Genomic DNA, 24528 nt, shown 5'->3' on the forward strand with positions numbered 1-24528 from the left:
AAAAAATTCAAAGATGATAGAAAAACCATCAACATTTAAGATACCGTTTGCATTTTTTATTTTGTTTTATAAATAAGGCAAACATTGGAAATCACACTTGTTTATATTATTAAACTATTGTGTTGCATTAGATGTGCAGATATAAATATAACTTAACTTTTCTTTCTACAGATTTTTAAACCTCTGTTGTGGCCCTCGGTGTAAGTGATGATGATGATGTTTAGCGCCGTAACGTACCTGGCTCTGCCCGTTGAACGGCGGTGGCGTGTGCGCTCCGGTCCGGACCCCCGGATCAGCAGAACCAGCCTGAGGATCGTCTTGCTGCAGAGCTTCAGTAGCATCGATGCTAACGGGGGGCGGAGGTTCCTCTGGAGCTACGATATGGGGGGAGTAATTTTCGGAGGGTTGCGTCCCCGCGGCGAGGACAGTCGGACTCTTCCTCCCTTCTCCTTTTCCCCGTTTCCTCCCTCTGTGTCCTTCTCTGTCGCCCTTCTTCCTGTGGTCCTTCTCCCCGTTGTCCCCCCTGTGCTCCTGCTCCTTTGCAGAGTCGCCTCTTCGCTCCGCTCCCTCTCTACCTCTGCTCCTCTGCTTCTCCTCTTTCCTGTCCTCCTCGTCTTCCTCGTCAGAAGCGAGGAAGGAGAACTTGGCCTTTTGTTCCTTCAGGAGCATCTCGATTCGAGAGTCCAGGCTGCTGCTGTGGTAGACAAATGGCAAACTTTCGTTTGTGGAGTCCGGCTCTGGAGAGGAGTCGCGATGGGGAGGTGGAGGGGAGCTGGAGGAGGAGGACAGGTGGAGAGGCAGGGAGGCCGAGGAGGGAGAGTTGGAGGAAGATTTGGCGGTGGTTGGTTGGGACGGGGAGGAAGGTGGTGGCGTTTTGGGCGGCGCGGGTGGCGTGGTGGGACGGCGTTTGGGTTTGGTCCACTGGTCTTCGCGGGCCGGACTGTCCTGGTTAAAGTCCAGCGTTCCCAGCGTCTCGGCGACGGCTGCTGCAATAACGGAGGCCGGTGGGAGCGGCGGTGGCGGAGGAGGCGGCGGCGGCGGCAAAGCGCCGTGATGGTCCTTATCAGAACCAGCTTTCTCTGCCAGGGCTGAAGCCGCCGAGCGGGAGGAGCCATCCTGCGGCGCCGTCGGGGCGGGATCTTTGGAGGAGGCGTACGCCGAGTAAGACGACGGCGGAGGCGACATGCTGTTGGACGACGATCGGTAGGAGTTGGAGTTGTATCTGGGGTCGGAGCTGTTGGCGTAGTCGGCGTCTCGGTCTCGGTCCCGGTCCCGGTCGTGGCTGCTTCTTCTGCGACTGCTGTGGTGGTTGTGAGAGTGGTGGTGGTTGCGGTGCCGCTGGTGGCCGTGGTCGCCGGAGCGGGAGCCCACGCTGTCTCGCCGGTAACCCCGGTCGTCCCGGCGGTCCGAATGGTGGTGGGAGTGGTGGGAATGGTACTTCGAGGAGGAGTTTGAGTCTTGCTGGTGATGGTAGGACGACCTTCTGGAGCCGACCCCCGCGGGCGCATACCTCCCCACTGATTCGCGCTCCCGCTCCCTGTCCGGCGGCGGAGGATGGTCGTACTGGTTGCAAATCGGCGGCGGAGGCATCGAGGAGTGATGCGCCATGTGTGAGCCGGGACCTCCGAGGTTGGGGTAGGGCGGGTAGCCTGGCGGCTCGTTGGGACGGTACGATGCGGTCGGGGGGTACGAAGGGCGCCCGCGGTGGTACAGCGACGGATCCTGTTCGTCGGGGTAACGAGACACTTTGAAACCTCCAACAGAAGATGAGACTGCAGACGATGAAGATGAAGATGGCAACATGTCCTGGGGAGGGTAGCCGCTGCTCAAAGAGCCAGAGTTGTAGTTCGGATGCCTGGAAGAGATTTTACAGCTATCAATCAGAAGAGCTCTTTCTTACTGCAGCTGAACAACTAGGCTGAAACAATTAATCGATTAATGAAATAATCGTCAACTACTTTAGTAGTCGATTAATCATTAACTGGAGTAAAAAAGAAATCAATTTGCTGGAAGAACAAACACACCCAGAACAGTAATTAAACCAAAACTGTAAAAAAGAAAATAAAAGAAAGCTGAAACGATTAATCAAGTTAATTGAGATTAATCAGTTACTGAAATAATCGTCAACTAATTTAGCAATCAATTAATCGCCAAGTAGAGTATACAGATTCAAAAAAGGAAATTTACTGAAAGAAAAAACTCAGTAGTAATTACGCCACAACTATACAAAAAATATATATTAGGGCTGAAACGATTAATCAATTTAATCGTGATGAATCAACTATTGAAATGATTAACTAATTTAGTATTTTATTAATTATTAATAATTAGCACAATGACTCAAAAATTTCAATTTACTGAAGAAACAACATAATAAAACCCAAAATTAAGAGAAAAAAAAAACCATTCAGGTTGAAACGATTATTTGGATTAATCGTAATGAATCAATTATTGAAATAATCAACTAGTTTAGAAGCTGATTAATCATTAACTGGAGTATGCATACTCTAAAAAGGGTAATTTGCTGACAAAGCAAAACACTCAGATCTAATTAGGTCAAAAATATACATAAATTTAGCATTTAAGATAATAATAAAAAAACATATTTCTCTGTCAATCCATCCTTTGCTACAAATGATCACGGTGATGGAATTATATGTTTTTGCATTTTAAGCAATACAATGTCTATTTTCTTATTTAAAAAGAAATTAAATGTGTTCATTTGCATTTGTTAATGTATTTGTACCATTGCATAATGAAACACTTCTTTAAAAATCAGATAAATGGTCAGCATAATGTATGGAGGACCTGACTACTAAGCTAATCGTCTGGATGAACTCTACCTGCTGTTGGAGTAGCCCGAGTCTTGTGAGAAAGGAGTCCCAGATCTGGAGCTGTAAGGCGTTCCTCCGCCCCCCTGAGACGAAGCAGACGAGCTCGGCGTGAACGGACCGGGTAAAGACGAAGGCGGCGTGTCGATACGCTGGTCGCCAAACCCGGTATCAGCAGAACACGGGGTCATGCTTCCCGACGTCAGGGCTTGGACTCCTGCAGCCAAAACCGCGAGCTCGCTGGAAAACCTCCGCCGGATTTCAGACTGAAAAACAACAATGTTCAGAGTTAAGTAACAGCTAGTTGCATTTACTCAATTACATTTGAGCAACTTTTTTTTTAAAAACTAACTTTTAGGAGCATTTCTACTCTTGAGTAAATTTCTGTATTTTCTACCCACTGAATGAAAAACAAGTTTTAACCAAAAATTCAGCAGACACTGACCTGCAGCATTTCATTGAAAGAAACTGATTTGGAATAAAATTATTTTTCCTGATTTTGTTATTTTTTTATTACTTGTATGAATTATTGTAATTTTGGCCCTTAAAATGCCAAAATGTCCAGTTAATTTTCTATTTTAGTCCATCTGATGATGCAATTTATAAATATTAAATGACTGATTGATACTTTTCTACTGCAGTGATTTCTTGGACGGCTACTTTTTATTTTTTCTTGATAAAAAATATTTTGTAGCAGCTACTTTTACTTGAGTACAATTTCATGGTACTCTGCCCATCTCTGACGATATTTCAAATTTTACATCTTACAGAAGTAAATTGTTGCCACATAATTTCAGAAAAAAAGCTCTTAAGTTGGTTCTTCATTTATATGGGGAAAAATCTTTGCCAATAATTCTGGTCACTATTAGAATCCTGGAAACTCAGACAGACGTACAAAATAACATCGGCTGTTGCAATATAATTGCACCGTTTTTGTGATTGTTTTATACAGAAATCAAATTAAATACAAATTTATTTAATTGGAAAGCACAATATGAACTATCAGATTAAACTAACAATGTAGTCTCACACAACTTGTGACAAAGTTTTTGTTGTGGATGGTGAGATTAAGTTTTTCTAGAGCTGCAAAATATATAAAACTCCATCTTAATATCAATCTGAAACGACTGCTTGGATGTAATATTACATCCCTTTAAAATTATTATTTCGCAGATGACATTTTCATCTTTATTAATCATTTCAATAAAACTGATTGAAATAATTATTGTTAGCTAAAAATAGTGAGGAAAATGTGGCCTTCATTAAGCATCAGTTCTAAAGTTCAAACATTTTTTCAACCATTTATAAGCAATTTTGCTGACATTTTAAAATAAAAAACGCATGTTGCATCGAAATATTCAATGTTTTGGAGTAATTATGGTTAAAATAAAAACTGTTTAGCAACTTATTGATACTGAATGAAACAATTCTTTGTAATATTTTAGCTTTATTATTCCAAAAATAATATTTAATTCAATCCGAGCCTGAAAATGTGTTTTTGGACTCATTGTTCACATCGACGCTAAAGCTGGACAATTTAAGAACCTGAACCAATTCTAACTTTATTTATAAAATATTTATTGCAGGGATAATTTGTACTAATAACATTTCTGTAAATACGCAACATTTAGCCAAAAGGATATTTTCCACCAAAATTATATGAACAAAATAATAATTCAAAGACACTGAATGTCTCCTCCTTTTCATGCTAATTTACCATCAACAAGCTGCTTTCAATCACTATTTTTAATTGCAAAGACAATTATTATTTATACATTTCACAGCAAACAGCCTTTATAAACAGCTGGAAACAAAATAGGCCGACACTGATGCTTACTATTTATAAAGCGTGGACAGATGTGACGTTTTACATATATATATATATATATATATATATATATATAGATTTGTTGCAATATTTCCACTGACATTCAAAACAGGTGTCAGTTTAGACTATTTTTGTTCTAGAAACATCCTAATGACTAGTAATTTCTGTCTGCAGTAACACCGTAACTGCTTTGACTCAACATGAGTGTAAATATTGAACTCCTGACTCACGAACTGATCATCTACTGACTGAGGCGTCGTACCGTATCCGGCTGTGGCTGCGCCGGCGTCTGAGACTGAACGCTGTCCGTCAAAGCTTTCCCTCCGAGCGGCACCGTCTGAGGAGTGTAGGACCCGTTTACGATCAGGTCGTAGTACTTCTGCCGCTGCTGACCTGCAGAAAAACAAACACAAAAACAAACACTTTGCTAAACATATGGCCCTTGTTTGATTATTTACAGTAACTTGTCTTAATGGATATTTCCCACAAAACCGGACCAGAAGCAAGTCACCTGGAAACGCGCCATCTTGATAGGCAACTGTCAACAGCGCTGTAGAAACAGCATTATTAAGGCTTACATTTGTTTTTTCATATTTTTTTTCTGCTCTTCAGGAGAAACAGATCAGTCTTCATGATCAGCACATCTTACAAAAAAAACAGTCAACAAGTCATTTGTGTTTCCCAAAAATAAAGATTGTTTTACAAGCTGTCCAAAGACACAGTGCAAAGATTTAACTAAATCAAACCTGGAGATCTATGTATTATTAATTTAGTGCAGTGCGCCACAGAAGAGGGGAAAATAACGCAGAAAAATCGTTTAAGAACAAGCAAAACCACTTTCTTCTTTCTCTCTGTGTCAGCTACACGCAGACTCGTTGCCATAGCAACCGACAACCACGCCACTGCAGGGTTTAACACCACAAAACATTCAAACATTTTCCACACAAAGAACAGAAGATTCAGTCCATCACAGTTTTATGTTTTCAGGCTTGATGTTATTAATAAGTGATCGATGTGGTAGGTTAGCTATCGCTGCTATTAGCTAAGCTAACACTGTGGTGGCTCATTAGCTAATTTAAACACCTGCTCTATTGATGACCTGTCGGAGAGTTGGTGTTTAGCTCACCTGTTTTTTATTTTTTAACTGAACAGAAACACACCGAATTCCACAGCCCATCTACATATTACGGTTGTCATAGTAAAGCTAGCACAGCTGAGCTACTTCCCTCTCCCTCGCTGTTTCTTTATTAAAACTTTTTCTTGACCTTATAATCTAGTTGTCATTGTGTTGACAATTGGTAGTAAAGCACTGCGTCCCTTTTACTTTAATATATCAGGCCTACGTTAAAGATTTCATGTTATATTGACATTTTAACAGCTAAAATCAATGGTAGTCATCATTAGCGAGCAACGTTTTGCCCTCAAGCAGGGAGATGGAGGCGGGATGTAATGGGTCTACATCGCTACAATAGCAGCCACAATAAGCTTTACCTTTTATATCGAGCTGAGCATGAATGATGTTTCCCATGACAGAGGTGTTGTGCAAATGCTTGACTGTGTCCTTCGCTCCCCTCGTGTTGGTGAACAACACCCTGGCCAGACCCAAGTGCTTCCTGGTCTTGGGATGAAACAGGATCTCCATCTCCTCCACTTCGCCAAACTTGGAGCACATTTCTGCCAGGAAAGGTTCCTTGATGTTGTCATTGAGCCTGGCGAAGGTCACCTCTTTGAGGGGTATGGGACCCACGTAGAACTCATCGAGCTGTGGCAAAGAAAAAAAAAAAAGGTTAGGAACAAACAAACCAAAAAAAGCTCTGCTATTCCAGGAAAGCGGAGTGACTGATCTGTGGAAATCATAAACACGGAACAGCTGAAGTGCAGGAAGACATCTGGTTTGGAAAGATAATGTGCAAATAATGAGTGAAAACATTTTTGGCCAAATGACCTTTGAGCGTGACAGATTTCACACAACCGCTGTGGTTTACAAGTGGTCATATACATCCAGGATAATAAAGTCATCCTGAGTTCACGGCCAATCAGCAAATAACTACAACATGACATTCATGCAACAGCACTGACAGCAAAATAATGAAAGATGTTCTTAAAATGAAGTTAGGTACCAATAAGCCAATAATGATTGCAATAATGTTAGTATTGTTCTTTTAAGATAATCTGCCTTATTAAATGATCACTCAAAATATAAAAACTTTGATTTTTAAAGAACATTTAACATCTAAAATATTTGAAAAAAGAAAAACCCACCAATTAAAATGGATTTTAGAGTTTCAGAAACCAAATTGTATTTAAAAAAATATGTAATTATTCAGTTTAGACCAGGAAAACAGGCAAAAGTGGCAGGTAGTACAAACTACTTACTTCATACTGGGTATCAAATGTTTGCAGCGTTTCAACTAAATTAAAGAAGAGCATCTCTTTTCCAAATAAAAATTATTGCACTGCTTTTAATTTATCATGCTATAAAATAATTTATTGCTCATTGTGACAGACTTAGGAACCACATCCTATTATTTCTGAAAGGCCTAAGAAGTTTCCGATGCTGCAGTAATTATGTTCACAACACAACCGTTTAACTTGTCTTGAATTTGGAAACTTCTCTGGGGAAAAGAGAAGTTACATTCTCACTTTTATATAATTGGCCAACATCCTGGCACTGCTGTTGCTAAGCAACAACCATAATTGTTCATCTATGCATTTACTTCCCCATTAATTAAATGTATTATTCTTCCTCACCTTTTAAAACAAAATATCATATATCAAAGTAAAATTACATTTAAATGAACTGCTCCAGCTCAAAATGACAGTAGTTATATTTTGGTTTTTCAGATGAATGTCTAACGGATCAATAAAACAAAGTCTGAGAAGTGGAGCCCACCTTGAACTTTGGCACTGGTAGGGATATTTCTGTATACCTCGACCATAATCTCCGGGGTCTAGGGTCCCGGAGTTCGCCCACAGGGGGAAACCCAGAGTCCTAAACAAAAATAACACAGCAAATAAGAAGTAAACCTTAGAACTGATCCACATTTTAAAGTGAATAAACTCCAGTTAGACTTACTGGAACACTGAAATGCACTCCGTCATATCTGTAGACCTTCTGCGTAACCCGCCGAATGGCCGGGTCCTGGACGAGTTTGTAGCTTTTCCACTGCAAGCTGACTGCTTTCTGTGCTTCGGTCCCACTGTCTGGATCCATCCTATAACTGAGGACAAGAAGAAAAACATTCATTTAAAAGAGGATCTGCTGGAAAAAACTAACAAACAAACAAACAAACAAACAAAAAAAAACCATCTAAGTGACTCGGATTCTAAGAATTTAGCAAGTAAATGATTTTTAAGTCATAGTTTCAAGACTTTTTCATTTCCTCTCCACTTTAATAAACACATTAATAAACACATATATTAAACTAAAGTCTTGATATAGTAGTTTAGAAAAATATCACATTATTGAAACTGTGTTCACCTTGTAAATAAAGTGTGTGAAGAAAAACCTTATATGGACTGAGATAACTTACTCCTAAATATTAAAACTGTAAAATTGGATAGAAAAAAACAGCCTGGAAAAACAAATACGTCTCCATTTTCTATTTTTTCTACATTTATCCAGACTTTGAACCAATTAAAATCAAATTCTGTAGTTTGAGGCTTTTTTCTCACAGGCTTTAGCTGCCTGAGGGCAGCATGGGGCTAATTGTTCGTATTTAGAGCAAAAAAAGAAAACATTGCATGTTAAAACGCCAGGCAAAGCTGCAACTGATTAGTTACATATTAATTTAGACTGTTAATGTTTTTTAGAAATTAGGGTAAGGAATGTCGTCCTGGAAAAACAGAAAATCAATTTGTAGTTTCAAATTTTTCAGGTCGGTCCAAGAAACCTAAATGCACCATAACAACCTTAACAGATGCGAATTGAACCAAGACTGATTTGAAAAGATGCAGTGATTAGAGATAAATAACTCTTGCCTGCAAAGGAACGATAAGCTGCGTCACAGCATTTAACCAGAGATCAACTTCACTGACTTCCGAGTCGCATTAATATACTCCGAGATCACATTTAAAGTATATAAAATGTTTAGCATTATCGTCAGCTTGTTGTTGGCTTCGGTTAAGCTGCTGTCAAAACAATGATCAGCGCTACGTCACTGATCAGATACTTTAGCTAGCAGCTTGCTGTTAGCAGAGGCTAAAGTGGATCCACAAAATGCAAATAATTGTTTCAGCAAGCGTCAAAGCAGAATTAATGTTCAGCGCATCTGTCCGCGTTTCAGAAGCGTTCCTTAAAAACCGAATCTGCACGTTGCCGATAGTCCGACAACGTAAACCAAAGTAAAAATTACTTGTCTTCTCGCTTTAGCTAGGGCAAACTGATGCTACTGATGGCTAATGCTAACTTAGCAACATCAAGTTAACAGTTTAAACTTTGAACTTGAAGACCTCCACATACACGTATTAGATTTTATAAGTTGTAATCGTGACATGCATATCTTATCGAAACTTCTTAAGACTGCCTTTCCCACGTTTTAACCAAAATTCAGCCACCCCACCTCTTGGAGACCCGCTCATCCGAAAGTAGCAATTCGCCGCCGCTACAGTGTAGGCAGCTGCAGCCAGGCCCGCGAGACCAAGAAGAAAAACACTGGGTCACAAACAGATATATGACACCTACGACCCGGCGTTAAAGCACATCTAACGAACTAAAACAATACCGCTACCATTCCGGAAATTAGTCGATAGACCAACGACCATCTACGAGCGCCAAAGCCATTGTTTTCTATTTCAAAATCCAGATATTGTTGAGAGAGCGGCCATCGCGTAACCAACCTGAACGCCTCGCCTGCTCCCCATCAATGCATGTTAATGCAGTCTTCAGTTGCTCACCCGCACTTTCCTCTACACAGACACAAAACAAACAACAAATAAACAGATTATTGAAAGTTAAAACATCACTTTGAATTCAATAAAATAACAAAGATTTTAAAAGATAACTTACTCCATAATCAGTTGAATATTTGTAGTGTAAAGTTATGCTTGAATCTGCTTGTATCATTTCCAGTTTGAACGTTGACAAATTCGCCCCCTACCGGCGAAGTGGTGAAACAACTCAATAAGAATGAGTAAAGTAAAATAAATCAAAAAGGGCATTTTTCTCGACTTTTAAAATAAATAACAATGGATTGTTATTGTTATAAAACATAAGAGTTGTTTTATTGCAGTATTAATTATGCTACATACACAGCAAATTTTACATGACTAATTAGAGTTAGAATAGAATTAACCTGTATTGTCCCATAGTGGGGAAATTAAGGCGTAACAAAATTAAGAGTGTAGTCACTAAGGGCAAACTTTGCAACATAAGAGAAATAATTCTGTTCATTTATTAAAAAATAAGTATTGATATAGATACTTTTTACTGGAGGAACAAATAATCAGTGACACCCAAGATAAAATACATGATCACAAATTAAAAATAACCCCACATTAGCTAGAATTTATTGCCCCAGTTTTAAATATTATGTTTAAAAGAAGAATTTGTATTAAAATTTTGATAGTATCAGATTCTCCACCACAACTTTTTATTAAAAGTAATTCAGTTATTCACAACAGAGCTAAAAATTAAGATTTTAAGAGAATTTAGATTACCATCTTGTAATAAACAATGACAAATTTCATGGCTCCCTTCTAAGTATATATAATTAAGTAATCATTTACTGCAGTAGCATAAATTCATTTAGAAATATTAATACTTTACTTTGAGTACATTTATTCAGCTACAGATAAAAAATAAAATGTTAAAATTTGCTACACCTAACAGTTCATGTAAAATAAATACAACTGAGCTATTTTTATAATTCATTGTTTACTTTGTTGTGGATCAGTTTATAGTATCTTAAACAAGCAAAGTTACTTAACACCCATATTCAGAAATGTAAGTAATAAAAATCTACCATCTACATGCTAATTGCTTGTTTAGCATGAACCTAAGCTTTTTTGTAGCAAAAAAATCCAGATGGATTTGATGTAAAATAATAAAAATAATTTAAAAAACTGATATAAATTCATACATTTTGATATTTTTGTAAAGGAAACAATAATTGCAATATGACAAAAGGAAAACTTTTATATTTAAAGATTTCAGTGCATTTATTGTTTGCTCAGATAACAATTAGAAACAGCCTGACAGAAACTTATTTCAAATATATATTAAACATTTCCTCGACATTATCGTTTAAAGATTACAATAATGCTAATATATTACCAATGAAATAACAGCAATGCTTTCAGTCCTTTAAAAATGTGGCTCAATATCGCCTAGTAGTGTCCTGCTCACCAGCAACTGTTTAAAAACAATCATTAGGTTTTTTTTCAGACAAACATTTGAGAAATGTTTAAAAAACAAACAAACTTGATGCCCAGAGACTCATTTGACGGATTTTTCTCCGTTTTTTAGGTTTTAATCTTGTCAAGTGGAGCAGCAGGTGAAACCAACAGCAAAGCCAGACACAATCGGAGAGTTTGATGGAAGATTTCTGGCTGAAGTTGTGGGAGTTGAATGGCAGTAGCAGGAAGAAAAGCTGAGCAAAGCACTGATTCTCCATGTGCTTTAATGCTTTTTCTCTTTCACATGGCTTTCACTTTGATCTGCTTCATCTTCATCTGCTTCTTCTCAATCTTCTTCTGCTCACGCCGCTGCGCTGCTTCCTGGAGGAACAAATGGGAGGAGACCAAAGAATAGCTGAAGTCCAAAACCGAAACAGAACATTCGTGTGGTTTTCTTAAAGTCCGTAATTAAAGCAGAAGTTGGGGCGGGTGTCAGACCTCCAGGCGGCGTTGTCTCTCAGGATCCTCTTCGTTCATGATCCTCTCCTTCTCGGCTCTTTTCTTCTCCTCTCTGCGGGTCTGGGCTGCTTCCTGGCGCTGAGCGTGGGTCTGTTTCAGGAAGTTCTCCTCAACGCGAGCCCGGTTTCTGTCCGCTTTCTGCTTTCCCTAAACACACAAGGAGGATTTTAGACAACGTACCTCCTAAAATATATAATTAATGAGAAGGTTTTGTGTTTTTAAAGGTGAGTTATGTTTCCTAGAACAGATTAAGAAAGGCCTATGACCTGTACAAACAAGTTGACATTTTTGGCACAAAGTCATTCTTAGATAATGAGAATTTGTTATGATCAGTTGAGAATGAGCTTCTTTTAGGGCCTCTGTCACTTTAAATCCAAATAAGCTGCTGCTGGCCACGCCCCCCACTCAATGTTTACATGCACACATAAAAATGGCTGCAAAAAGATGCGCAATTATACAACTGTACAACTTTGAAAAGCAGAAGTGGAGGCTCCTGCACAAGTGGTTTCATTTGTTGTTGACTAAGTCACTGAAGCGTTTCACTCACCTCTCTGTTCAGACGGAGCTTCTTGACCTTATCGATGCTGTAGATCACCATGTTCATGAGCGGAAGCAGAGAGTCCATGTCTTTGGGAGACGTGCTGCCGAAGCCAGGCACTGCAGAGCGAAACATCCAGAAAAACTCAGCAGAATTTTAAGCGTGTAGGACGGCTGGGCGCACAGATCGATTTCAGTGATTCATTGAATTTTTGGAATTTGGAAAATCTGGATTTTTTTTCCCCCCTCACTAATGCTCACACTGGGTTTCCATAGTTACGAGTGATGTCAGCACGCCCAAGTCGGCCATCTTGTTTGACAAGCTTGTTTTGTTTTACAGGTTCTATTAATTTTGAATTTGAGGTCAGATAAAATGTAACCGTCAGGCTAAGATTTTTATTGTTTTTCTTTTACAATAATAAAGTGATAACAATAAAGGAACAAAATGCTAGAGTAAAGTCATAATATTACCAGAATAAAGTTGTAAAATTAGAAGAATTAAGTAGTAATTTGATAGACTCCAACATGAAAACAACAAAAAAAATAAAAAATTAGTTAAAATTGGAAATTGGACCTGGTATGAAACATTAACCTTATAATATGGGGTTTAGGTGACGACACAGCAGAAAAACTCCTCACCATTAAATGTAAACAGTAGAGTCTTCTTGGTCTCAGGCAGCTTTAACGGCTGACCCTCCCTGCAAAACAAAAACCTTCAGCATCACAACAGCAAAACGAGGTTCTGTTCCAGAAACGAACGATAACCAAATACTCACTCTTGCATAATTTTTGGACCAGAAAACTGATCCGAGAAATGGATCGACTCGATCTTGTCAGCATGGTTGGTGATGTAGTGTACCATCTGAAACGAGAAGAGCCCAGAAGCAGAACCTGAGTTACAGAGTTGAGTTTATACTTTAGGGATGCAAGTTATCGATTAATGAGTCAATCAGAAGTTGGTTGATCCAATAAACTGACTAATGATTAATTGATAAGCAGATATTTTAAGAAAATATCTGTTTATCCAGAGCTTTCAAAACTTGGTCAATATGGAAACCCAAAGGCGTTTTCTCTTGTATCCAGATGGTCAAACATATTTATATAACATATTTTTCATAACATGTTGAATTATAAAAAGTTTTAAGGTTATTTTGTATCAGCTCTGACTTAACAGAAAATAAACAGGTTTTCTGACATAATTAGACGCCTTTATAAAATATAGCAAAACAGGAGCCTCTTGGGTCGCTGAATAGAAAAATAAAAGATGAAAAGATGAAGTAAATAATTCTCCATGAACAGAGATGTTCATATTTTAGCACTGTCTGTGCTTTCTCTTGTAGGAATGTTAAATACTCGCTTCAGGAAGTGCATTAGTGACAGACATCAAAATCAACCTTTTTTTATTGGCATCATGTTTTTTCCCCCATCATTTACAATTTTTCCATTTTTCTGTAGATAGAAAAAAAAAGAAAAGAAAAATGGAGTAAATTTCTGCCACACAACTCAAACATTTTGGGATTAATGTCAAATGTTTTGGTCGAAAAACTAGGAAAATCTGTGAGCTTCAAAAGTTGTAACAACATTCCTAATACGCTGCTGTAGTTGGGACCGTTCCTCGTTCCCATTCTGGCATGCCTCCGCCATATTTATTTCTGTATCAACTTAACTCTTCTTAAGGATGACCAGAGGCGCCCCCTGTTGGACGGAGGCTAAACAACAAAACTAAAAGAAGTTCTAAGAGGACGTTATTAATTAATCGAGTGGAATTAATTTTAATCTACATTTAATCCTAAATCGATTGTTTGCATCCTTAGTAGTAATTAGAGGAATCACCTTGTTATCCATCACACCATCCGTTACTTCCCCCATCTCACTGAGAATTGCCATGGAGTCTGGAAGACCATATTTCGCCCCCGACTTCGGCTTGTCGCTGCAGAACTCGCTCTATTAAAAAAATATATATATATAGTTAATTTAAATATTAAAAATGAGTCAACAGAAAAACAATCACAAAATTATTCACCAAGTCCTGCATCTCCTTCTGCAGCCGAGCCATGGCTCTCTTGGAGCCCACAGCAAAGACGAAAGTGTCCATGTCTTCGTCGTTAAGCGTCACTTTGACTTGCTGCAGAGAAAAACCCAGACAGCACAGCTGAAGCTCTGTGCAGAGGAAGAAAACGTTTCTACATCTGCTGCAGCAGAAACTCTTACCACTTGGTCAGAGGCGGGCCTCATCATCCTGGTCACCGTGTTCAGGAGGTCCTGCCTCTTCAGGAACTAAAACAACCAGCAGCAGGTTCAGAAAACACCGACAGGGGAGGATTTAAATGGCTGTAAGCAAATACCTTGAGTTGAATCAGCATTCCTTCACAGCACACACGGCCAGAGCACCACAGATTATAGATGTGTTCGTTTTCCTGATTCAGCTTCCCAGTGCTCACAGGTTCTTTACTGGTGCCGTCATCGCCTGGAGTACAGATCAATGCCAAGAAATCACTAAATCTATCGAATGAGAGACACGTTTTATGTGACTGATCAACAGAAAAACAGCACATAACTATGAAGTGGAAGGAAAATTACATTTTCCAATTTTGCAACAGATTCTATTGGATTAAACTTGACCTAGACTTTGACTGGGCCATTCTACCACATGAATATGATTTGGTCTAAATGATCACACTGAAGTGAGGTGGTTAATTTGTTGTCCTGGAGGAAAGTGAACCTACTTTCCCAGTATGAATTATAGCAAAACAGATTTATTTTAACTTTCTTTTAAAAAAGATTTCTTGCCACTCTTCAAAAAATAAAAGGTTTGTACAAAACATGCCAATGCAAACTAATGTCAACTGAAGATTTCTTACAAATGAAGTTAAATTAGTATTTTAAAAATGAGCATCAATAGATTTTAGGGCTGAAATGATTAATCAGCTAAATTGTGATTAATCAATTACTGAAATAAACTAATTTAGTAATTGATTAATCGTTACCTTGAATATACAAACTAAAAAAAGACAATTTGCTAAAAGAACAATACATCCGCAGCAGTAATTAAATCAAATCTGTTCAAAATATGCACACATTTTGCATAAAAAAAGCCCATAAAATATGTAAAGCAGCTTTACAAAATAAGTGCCACAAAACAAAACACCATTATGAAATGAATAAATAATTAAAAATTAAAACAAATCTTGAAATAAATAAAAAATAAAGGAGGAAAGAATGTATTTTGTAAATGTTTTATTTCATTGAATATTTATTAGTTTTTAAAAAGCAATATATTTTTTATATATTAAATAAATAAAAAAATCAAAAGCATGTGCCAATTTTCATTCAATTAATTGTCAAAATAATCAATAGATTAATCGATACCTAAAATAATTGTCAGTTGCAGTCCTTGTAAGTTTGGAAAACTCATGTATAATTTTCCATGCACATCAGATCTATGCACTCCTTTCTATTACATGAAATTAAAACAAGACAAAATATGGAACCATTCCAACAACATGAATGCTTTGGCAAGGCGTTGTGCACCGACAGATCCTGGGGGGGTTTAATGATTCAAAGAAAAAACGGACAGACTCACCCACAAGTGCAAAGTTGCTCTCCAGAAGTTCCCTGTGGGAGTTGAACCAGGCCTGAGCGAGTCGGCTGTTCTTGTTCTTCCCTATGATGTAGTTCATGATGTAGCACAGTAAACCCGTCACCATCAGGATCTCCATGTAGTAACTCTCCCAGCTGTTCTGCAGGTGTGCAGGAACCTGCAGACATAATATTCAGACGGATAAATGCAGATCAACATCTGACTGTCAGAAATGTATCTAAATCACATCCCAGGACTAATTCTACTAAAATCTAAGGTCTTGGTATTATAAAATACAGCTGAATTAACTCCCAGAAGCTTTAAACCTGTTTTACCGTGTGGATTATGAGCGGGTCCTTCATGGAGTGGCCAGTCTTCTCCATGTCTCCAATCCCCTCAAACTCCTCCTGGTCGTATTTGCTGTACATATCTTGATCCTTGGAAGAAATTACAATTATATCAATTATGGTACCAATCAATCAATCATAAAAATACCCTTTAAATAAATGCTAAGGTAACATACTTGCGTGTCGGAGTCCTCGAAACCATCCTGACCATCCTCCAGCTCCACGGTGGCTTCATCTTCATCGTCTTCAGTCTGTGAGGAAGGTGATGAGACGCGTGGCGGCGGGGCCGTCTCCGCCTCGGCTGTTAAATCATCATTCATGTCCTCAAACTCTGCGAAGTCATTGTCGTCAAAGTCTGCCAGATCCTCGCCTTCGTCAAAGTCGTCATTGTAACGTCCTCTGGAGGCAGGAAGGGCCAGGAGGAGCAGCAGGGTGGGAACCAGGAGGAAAAACGCACTTCGCATGCTGCAGTCTGAATTAAATATTGGTAAAAACACAAAATAAAGTTTCACAAAATGTTGCAGAAAATTACAAACCCATCCCAAAACAAAAGCTTTTACCCATCAGAGAATAGAAAAACTACTATTTTAGCTTTGAAAACAAAACAAAGGCGTATAGTTTAGAAAAAAATCGTCCGAATCAGTGTGAGAAATCCTGCATTACTTTAATTTGAAGTGAAAGAAGTTACAAAAACTTGCTGCTGCTGGTGAAATGTACCAGTCATTACAACATCATGTTCTAGGGTTTATTTTCCTCAAATGCAACCATTTTATTTCAAAATATTAAGTCGCAGTGAGTTCACATTAAACCCAAATGAAAAAGGAAAAAATGTTTGAGAGTAAAAGAAGCCTTTAGGGATGAGATATCATAAGAAAATCTGACAGAAAATCTGAATAAAGCTGCAGAAAATAAAGATTTTCTTACAATATGAAAGATTTGAAGAAACCCCAGTCAAATAATAATGAATGCAACAGTTCAACTAAATTAAGTTTTATCTTATGAAGCCAGGTTATAGTGACTGATCTCGTTCTCTGAAGAATCAAAACCAAACACGGAGAAGCAGGATTCAATCTTATTATTGTTTTCCTTTATCAAACCGATCTAATGTAATGCTATTCTGTTATTTTATGTCAGCATAATGTAGAGAATTGCTTTGTTTCTGAAATAAGCTGAACAAATACTTTCTAGATTAATCGACGAACATCTACACAACAAATCCCCAAGTGGAAAACATCCCTGACAACTGAAGCTCAGTAGACAATAACGAAGGAAAACGGCTACTATGTTTTGTCACCACACTAATTTTTTCATAAATTAAACTTTTAAATTAACGCGAATAAAAAAAAAGTAGATATTTAACCGTTTAAGAGCTGACTTATTCGGACAAACTTCCAGTTGGTGTAACAGTTTGTGGCAAAATCTGAACAAGTACTGCTGCATTTAGTGTGTTTACAAGGTTGATTACAAGCTAAAACGATTAGCTGTCAAACTTTTTGAAATTGTAGCAGAGTTCTAGTTAAAAATGACTAATGACATGTGGATTAAAACCCCAAAGATGAAGTCAACCAAACCCATCCCCCAACTCACACTCACTAATTCTCACTCACTGTTAGCACGTTTACCATTAGCATGCTAACAGGGGCTAACTAACTGTCAAACAACCGAAGACCTGAGAGGGAATCTGTCCATTTTCTACTCAACACGGCGGGGGATAAACAACCCCGATAAGACTAAATGTGTGAACAAGTATCTTACCTGGTTTCTAACAGTGTCAATAAAGGTAAAGCTGGTTATGAATAAAAAATCGGAACTGTCCTTGACGTGATGTTAAACCTAAAGCGGGGTACTTCCTGTCCACGCAGGAAAAACCCTTTCAAAATAATTTTTTTTTAACCCGTTATGGACTAGTGATGCTAACATACGGGGGTCCAAAACTACAAATATTATTTCCAGTTTTGAGTTTGAAGTTGTTTTTACTGATGTTAAGTATCAAAGAAACGGAAATGTTAGTATTTATCAGTAACACTCTAAAACATAGAGTTGTAAAAATATTAAATTTTTGTGCATGTATTCACCTTTGACTTGAAGGATTACTTCACATTACAAAATATTTTATATGTAATAATGAATATATAGTTATTATTATCATAATATTTCTTTTGTGAAACAAAACACTTTTAGGACAGCACAGAAAATGGATCTTTCACTATTTAGCTGTATTTGTAACAACCAATTGTTAATATTATGTTTGGTTGTATTTTAAACAAAACAGCATTGATGAAAAAGCAATGATTGTTCAAAAACATATTTTGACTCAATTTCAAAGTGTTGTTTGGGGAATAGCAGCATCAATTAAAAAATGAATACATTAGGATTCATTGTCTTAAGTGCCACTATAGCATCATACCGAAATTTACACTAATGATACGTGCAATATAAGGTAATAATCTCTAACTAATTTCATAAATGAATCACGGTCTGTTTTTAGTAAAAAATAATTAGAAAATCCAGATATTAAATTACAATGTTTATATTATTTACCCCATGTTTATTATTATTGGCAATTGCAAAGAAACAGACATTTTCTTTCAATGTAAACCATTTTCTAAATCAATGTAGTTTTTCATTTATACTTCTAACTTCAAAACAGTAACATTTAAAGCTCCTCTGTGGCAACCAGAGATTTCCAATGCATATTTTAAAACGGATTTGATTACAGTACAAACTATAATTTGTGATGTAATTAAAATATTTTACAGAGTTATAGAAAGATGGAATATTTTAAACAAATCATCCTTCCACTCATTGTCCACACCCGCATATAGTTATAAATAAAACTCCTAAATAAGGTAATGTTGCCAGGAACAGTAAACAGTCGTCCTCTTGTGGTCGCAGTGAGAAATATCAACTGTTTGTGAAGTAGGAATAAACAACGTATACTTCCGGTACAAACCTTCCAGACTCATAAAAATACATAAATAAAAGAAATGAATAAATTAAAAAGTAAATACTTTTGAAAAAAACAATAAGACAGTAACGTAACTGCCATGATAATGACGTTTTTTTTTTATCAACACAATAACATGTTCTAAGACAACTTAAAACAAATAAGACATACTTATATAATTTGGGGGTACATTAATACTTCATTCGGGGTTTTTCTTCCGTAAAATGGAGGAAACTTCGGGAACGTAGCGTTTTAAACGCATTGTTGGTGATTTTATTTCGAAAATAACCACCGGAAGTTGATCGCTTTCCTCAAAACCTGACGATTTGATGGCCCCAACGAAAAATGCTACCCTTTGTTAGCAGAAGTGGTGAAAAATCACGTCTTCATTGAGGTTATCTACATCGATCAGTCGTTTTCAGTCGACATCCTTGTATTTATTCTCTTAAGTGAAACTAATTAGTTGTATTTTACTCAAAGGTTAACTTCTCCGACAGTTAGTTAGCAGGTTAGCTGCCCAGACAAGAGCCGCAGCTCGGGAGAGGATGTCTCTTCACGGGAAAAGAAAAGAAATCTACAAATACGAGGCGCCATGGACGGTGTATGCCATGAACTGGAGCGTCCGCCCGGACAAACGCTTTCGGCTGGCTCTGGGGAGCTTTGTGGAGGAATACAACAACAAGGTGCGCAGCGTGTTTTCATTAGCAGCTAGCTTCAGATTAGTGCTAACCTCCCTGCGCACCGAGGCTCAAAACATCACTTATGGCTGTGCTATTGTCTTCAATAACACATTTATAGGTGACGTTTTGTCCAGTTGTCGTGTTCTTTAGGGCTTTTGCCGTCTTTACCAGCTTATCTGTGTTTATTTCAGGTTCAGCTGGTTGGTTTGGAGGAAGAGAGCTCAGAGTTTGTCTGCAGGAACACCTTTGATCATCCTTACCCCACCACCAAGATCATGTGGATCCCAGACACCAAAGGAGTTTATCCAGACCTGCTGGCCACCAGTGGGGACTACCTGCGCATATGGAGGGTAAGATGAGCCATTATAAAGTCCATACAAATCAGAGGAGTGTGGATATTTTCCAGCAATTAATACATTTGGAGAAATGTTTGTCTTTACAGACTTTACTACCTGCATTTTTCAATTACAATGGCGTATTAGTGCCATTTTATACTCAAATTCAAATATACTTTAATTTCACAAAAGGAAATTATATATTTAAAAACATATAGAAAACATCAGAAATTTTAAGGTCAATCTCAGAAATTTTCTAGAAAGTAACTTGGAAATTTCTGAGTGTGAAAAGTTAAAAATTTTCTAGAAAATAATTCCAAATATTGAGGTTTATCTCATATTTTTGAGAACAAGGACACTTCTCAGTTTGAAAAGTCACAAAATGTGCTAGAAAATTTTTTTAAAATTTGAGGTCAAGTTCAGAAATTTTCTAGAAAAAAAAACATGGCAATCTCTAACATTCAAAAGTCAAATTTGCTGGAAAAAACGTGAGAAACTTTTAGATTAACCTCTGAAATCTTCTAGAAAGTAACTTGGAAATTTCTGAGTTTGAAAAGTCAAAAGAAAATTGCTACAAAAAAATTAAATATGGAGATTTATCTCATACATTTTAGAGAAAAAAAACTAACATTTCTGAGTTTGAAAAGTCAAAAAGTATGAGAGGAAAAATTACAAATTTCTAGGTTAATTTCTGAAATTTTCAACAAAAAAAACTTGGAAATTTCTGAGTTTGAAAAATAAAGAAAAACTGAGAAATTTTTAGAATAATGTCAGAAATTTTTGAGAAATTTCTGTCTGAGACCAGTCAGTTGTGGCCAAAGTCTGGCCACCCCTGATTTAAATCGGTCTTGATCGTGTTGCAGGTCAGTGACACAGAAACACGCCTCGAATGTCTGCTGAACAACAACAAGAACTCCGACTTCTGCGCTCCGCTCACCTCCTTTGACTGGAACGAAGTTGATCCCAATCTGCTTGGTAGGAAATAAAATGAAGAAAACTCCTTTAGTTTCCATCGTATCTTTTATTGGCTTTAAATGATTTCTTTGTGTGTTTCAGGAACATCCAGCATCGACACCACCTGCACCATCTGGGGCTTGGAGACCGGTCAGGTGTTGGGACGAGTCAACCTGGTTTCCGGACACGTGAAGACTCAGCTGATCGCTCACGACAAAGAGGTGTGGATTTTATTTTGTTTATTTTATTTCTTCTCCATATGACCCAAATTTAGTTTTTTGTTGTTGATCTTTAAAGTTGTTTTTATCAATAGGCTTCAGGTTCATTTTTTGGTTATTTTTATTCTATTTCATTCAGACTCTTTCCAATGACACCAAGCTTCAAAGTCTAGTTCATGTTTCAACACAATAATATAAAAGAGGCCTTTTTTTCATGTAGGGCTGAAATGACTAATTGGATTATTCGTCATTAATCGATTATTGAATCGTCAACTAATTTAGTAATTGATTTATTGTCAAAAAAACGCCATTTTCTGTTCCAAAATTTAATCCATTAAAGGCAGGCTAAATTACAGCGAACATTTAACGAAAAGTTATCATTTAAAACTTATTAGAATCATGATTTAAATTCAGAGCTTAAATTTAAATGTAAGTGTTGAGGAACGTTGTGGTGCGTTTTCAGGTTTACGACATCGCGTTCAGCCGCGCGGGCGGAGGCAGAGACATGTTCGCCTCGGTGGGCGCCGACGGATCCGTCCGCATGTTTGACCTCCGACATCTAGAGCACAGCACCATCATCTACGAAGACCCCCAGCACCACCCGCTGCTCCGCCTCTGCTGGAACAAGCAGGACCCCAACTACCTGGCCACCATGGCCATGGACGGCATGGAGGTCAGGTTGCATTATTAATGTCTTCTCATGCAAATAGCTTTTCTATGGACTTAAAGGTCTATTACAGTATTTTACCCACAGAACTATTACTTGTTTTTTAGGTGACTGTATTGCTGCCACTATGTGTCACAGCAATTATAGCCCCACAAACACAATTAATGCTTTTTGAAAAACATAAAAAAGTGTGATTTGTATTGCTAAACTGCAAATTTTAACTTTTATTTTCTAATTTATTGGTATGTATTGAACAAATAGTGGAGAAATTAGTAAAACTATCAATCCTGATAATAAGGATGGTTTTGGGGGCCTTTAATCATTAGCTGCACTTTATTGTGACAACGATAAATGAAAATTCTTATTTATCACAATAAAAGCCCAACCCTATTAGTTTCTAGTGCAAATATTTTAATACAAAGTTCTAGTTACATAATTAATTTTTCAATCAACATATGAAACGTTCAGCCCTTCCTGCTTGACTCAACATCAACACAGTGCAGGTCTAATCTATCCATCGATTCATTTTTGGATTGACCAATTACTAACTGGATAGCCAACGACACTTGATAGGTATTTTCCATAATTTGAAGTTAAAATGATTCTACTTGTGGAGTTTTGGGTAGAACATATTTAAAAAGGTTTTTTTTTAATCCTAAATGCAAAGTGTGCATATATTTTAGACAGTTTTGCCATAATAATAGCTCTGGGAATAATATTTTTAGGGCCCGTTTACTCCAAATAATCTATTCTAAATTAGTTGACAAATATTTAGTAATCGTTTCAGCCTATATAGCCATACAAGAAACTGCACATTCGTTTACATTTCTGGTGCTTCTTGCTAGAAGTTTGCCTATGTGAGTAGATTGTTCAGTATTTATGAAAAGCTGCAGTAAATAAAAAGCTTTTAAATTCATATTCCTGTTCTCCAGGTTGTGATCCTGGACGTTCGCGTGCCGTGTACTCCCGTGGCTCGGCTCAACAACCATCGCGCCTGCGTCAACGGCATCGCCTGGGCGCCTCACTCCTCGTGTCATATCTGCACTGCAGGTGAGTTTGGAAGTTAAATGTTGTTGGGTAAATATCAACGGTGACCTACTACTCAAAATTCACATTTTGCATGGTTTCTGTAATCCCATTTGGATCTATACTTCTTCTAAATACAACCGAAGCACTTAAAAAAAAAAAAAAAAAACAGTTGTTTTTTGGCAAAAGAAAAAGAAAGAAGAATACCTTTGATAGTTAACCAGAGAAGAAATTGACATAATTTCCAACAAAACCTTTGGAATGTAACATAACAAATCAGCAGGCATTGCACCGTTACCAAGCAACCCCGGCAAAGTTCCACCCATTGCCTAGCAACCTAAACTGAGCTCCAGCATGTTTAGTCAGCTGTAAAACAGTTTACAATGGTAAACTGTATTTTCTGTTTACTTAGATTATGTTTGACAAATTTTGTTTTTTATTTGAAACATTTAACCTGAAAAACAGGGGAACAAGCCAAAGGCGGAAGTACTTTTTTGCAGCACAAAGTCTGAATATTCTATTGTTAAAGCTGGAAAAGACAAATGTTTTGTTTTTGACTTACCATCTAGAAACCACTGGCTGAATTGTGTTGTTTTTTTTTTGTGTGTAGGAGGCTCCACTTCTGCTTTTTAAAGATGTACGGTTGATAATTGTGCATTTTGCAGCCATTTTCCCGTGCGAGTGTAAACGCTGAATTGGGGGGCGTGGCCAGCAGCAGCTCATTTTGATTTAAAGTGACAAGATGCCATAAAACAGCTCATCATGAACTGTGCAAACAGAAATCTCATTATCTAAGAAAGATTTTGTGCAAAACATGTTTTGTATCGCCCATAAACCAATCCTAACCTTTCAAAGGAAGCATGACGGGTCACATTAAATATCCTGATGTTTTTCCTTCCTTTCTCAGCCGACGACCATCAGGCTCTGATCTGGGACATCCAGCAGATGCCGCGCGCCATTGAAGACCCCATCCTGGCCTACACCGCCGAAGGCGAGATCAACAACGTTCAGTGGGCATCCACGCAGCCGGACTGGATCGCCATCTGCTACAACAACTGCCTGGAGATCCTGCGCGTCTAAAGCCGTAGAAAACGAGCGCCCCGCGTTCCGCTTTTGGACTTTCCAGTAGCTCTTGTCCTCCAGCTTTCAGGACGAAGAGTGAACTTTCTCTGAAGTTGGTTTACATTTATCTGCTCTTCTAATAAACGTGTAAGCTCTTATTTATTTTTGCTCAGCAGCTGTAGGAAGTGTTGATGTTTCCTTGAGGTTTTTTAAAAAAATACTTCTCAGCTGTGAGCTGATTCAGAGCGGTTTAGATCTCATGCATTTCATCTGTTTTATTTAGTTTGAGGTTGATACAAACTGCTGTAGGTGGCAGAACACTGCAAAAACATGAAATCACCAAGTATTTTTGATCCATTTTTTGTGCAAATATCTTAGTACACTTTAAAAAAGGCAAAACTAACTTTTGAGAAAGATATGAGCTTGTTTTAAGTTAACAATTCCTTAATATGAATAAAAAATTACTAGTTCAAGTGACAGATTCTTTCATTTGTAATATGGGAAAAATATTCAACAATTAAACTAGTACTTTTTATATTTTTTTTATATTAGCAAATTATTGACTTAAAATAAATTCCTATCTTGTAGTAAAATTTATTTTAATTAAGATTTCCACAAAAACAACAAAAATCCTTGGTAAAATTTTGTTTTTGCAGTGAAA

The 24528-nt window shown here is 37.6% G+C and overlaps 3 protein-coding genes across 5 annotated transcripts in view; 1 reads left to right on the forward strand and 2 right to left on the reverse strand.

Annotated features, from left to right (window-relative positions):
- Positions 1-9554, reverse strand: part of setd1a (SET domain containing 1A, histone lysine methyltransferase) — a 31916-nt gene extending 22362 nt beyond the window's left edge. Inside the window, exons 1-7 of one of the 3 annotated variants that reach the window (XM_007562193.2) lie at positions 9499-9554; positions 7736-7880; positions 7553-7651; positions 6151-6421; positions 4922-5052; positions 2844-3097; positions 238-1855 (exon numbers count right to left, since the gene is read on the reverse strand). In XM_007562193.2, the coding sequence (XP_007562255.1) occupies positions 238-1855; positions 2844-3097; positions 4922-5052; positions 6151-6421; positions 7553-7651; positions 7736-7873 (2511 nt within the window). In that variant the 5' untranslated portion in view covers positions 7874-7880; positions 9499-9554. The other 2 variants (XM_007562195.2, XM_007562194.2) reach the window with 2 other exon arrangements.
- A 1220-nt stretch (positions 9555-10774) lies between these two features.
- ccdc47 (coiled-coil domain containing 47) lies at positions 10775-17842 on the reverse strand. Its single transcript, XM_007562197.2, has 13 exons — positions 17734-17842; positions 16155-16450; positions 15967-16068; positions 15635-15809; positions 14397-14518; positions 14263-14328; positions 14075-14176; positions 13885-13995; positions 12828-12913; positions 12691-12749; positions 12062-12171; positions 11494-11661; positions 10775-11376 (listed from the first exon to the last, which is right to left on the reverse strand). Exons 2-13 carry the CDS (start codon positions 16440-16442, stop codon positions 11296-11298), a joined length of 1470 nt encoding a protein of 489 aa, XP_007562259.1. The 5' UTR covers positions 16443-16450; positions 17734-17842; the 3' UTR covers positions 10775-11295.
- A 1370-nt stretch (positions 17843-19212) lies between these two features.
- Positions 19213-24037, forward strand: dcaf7 (ddb1 and cul4 associated factor 7). The gene is made up of 7 exons (XM_007562196.2): positions 19213-19608; positions 19797-19955; positions 20804-20915; positions 20997-21115; positions 21576-21785; positions 22712-22829; positions 23713-24037. Exons 1-7 carry the CDS (start codon positions 19471-19473, stop codon positions 23883-23885), a joined length of 1029 nt encoding a protein of 342 aa, XP_007562258.1. The 5' UTR covers positions 19213-19470; the 3' UTR covers positions 23886-24037.
- The last annotated feature ends 491 nt before the right edge of the window (positions 24038-24528 follow it).

Source organism: Poecilia formosa, unplaced genomic scaffold, assembly GCF_000485575.1.
Source record: "Poecilia formosa unplaced genomic scaffold, Poecilia_formosa-5.1.2 Scaffold134, whole genome shotgun sequence".
Taxonomy (NCBI): domain Eukaryota; kingdom Metazoa; phylum Chordata; class Actinopteri; order Cyprinodontiformes; family Poeciliidae; genus Poecilia; species Poecilia formosa.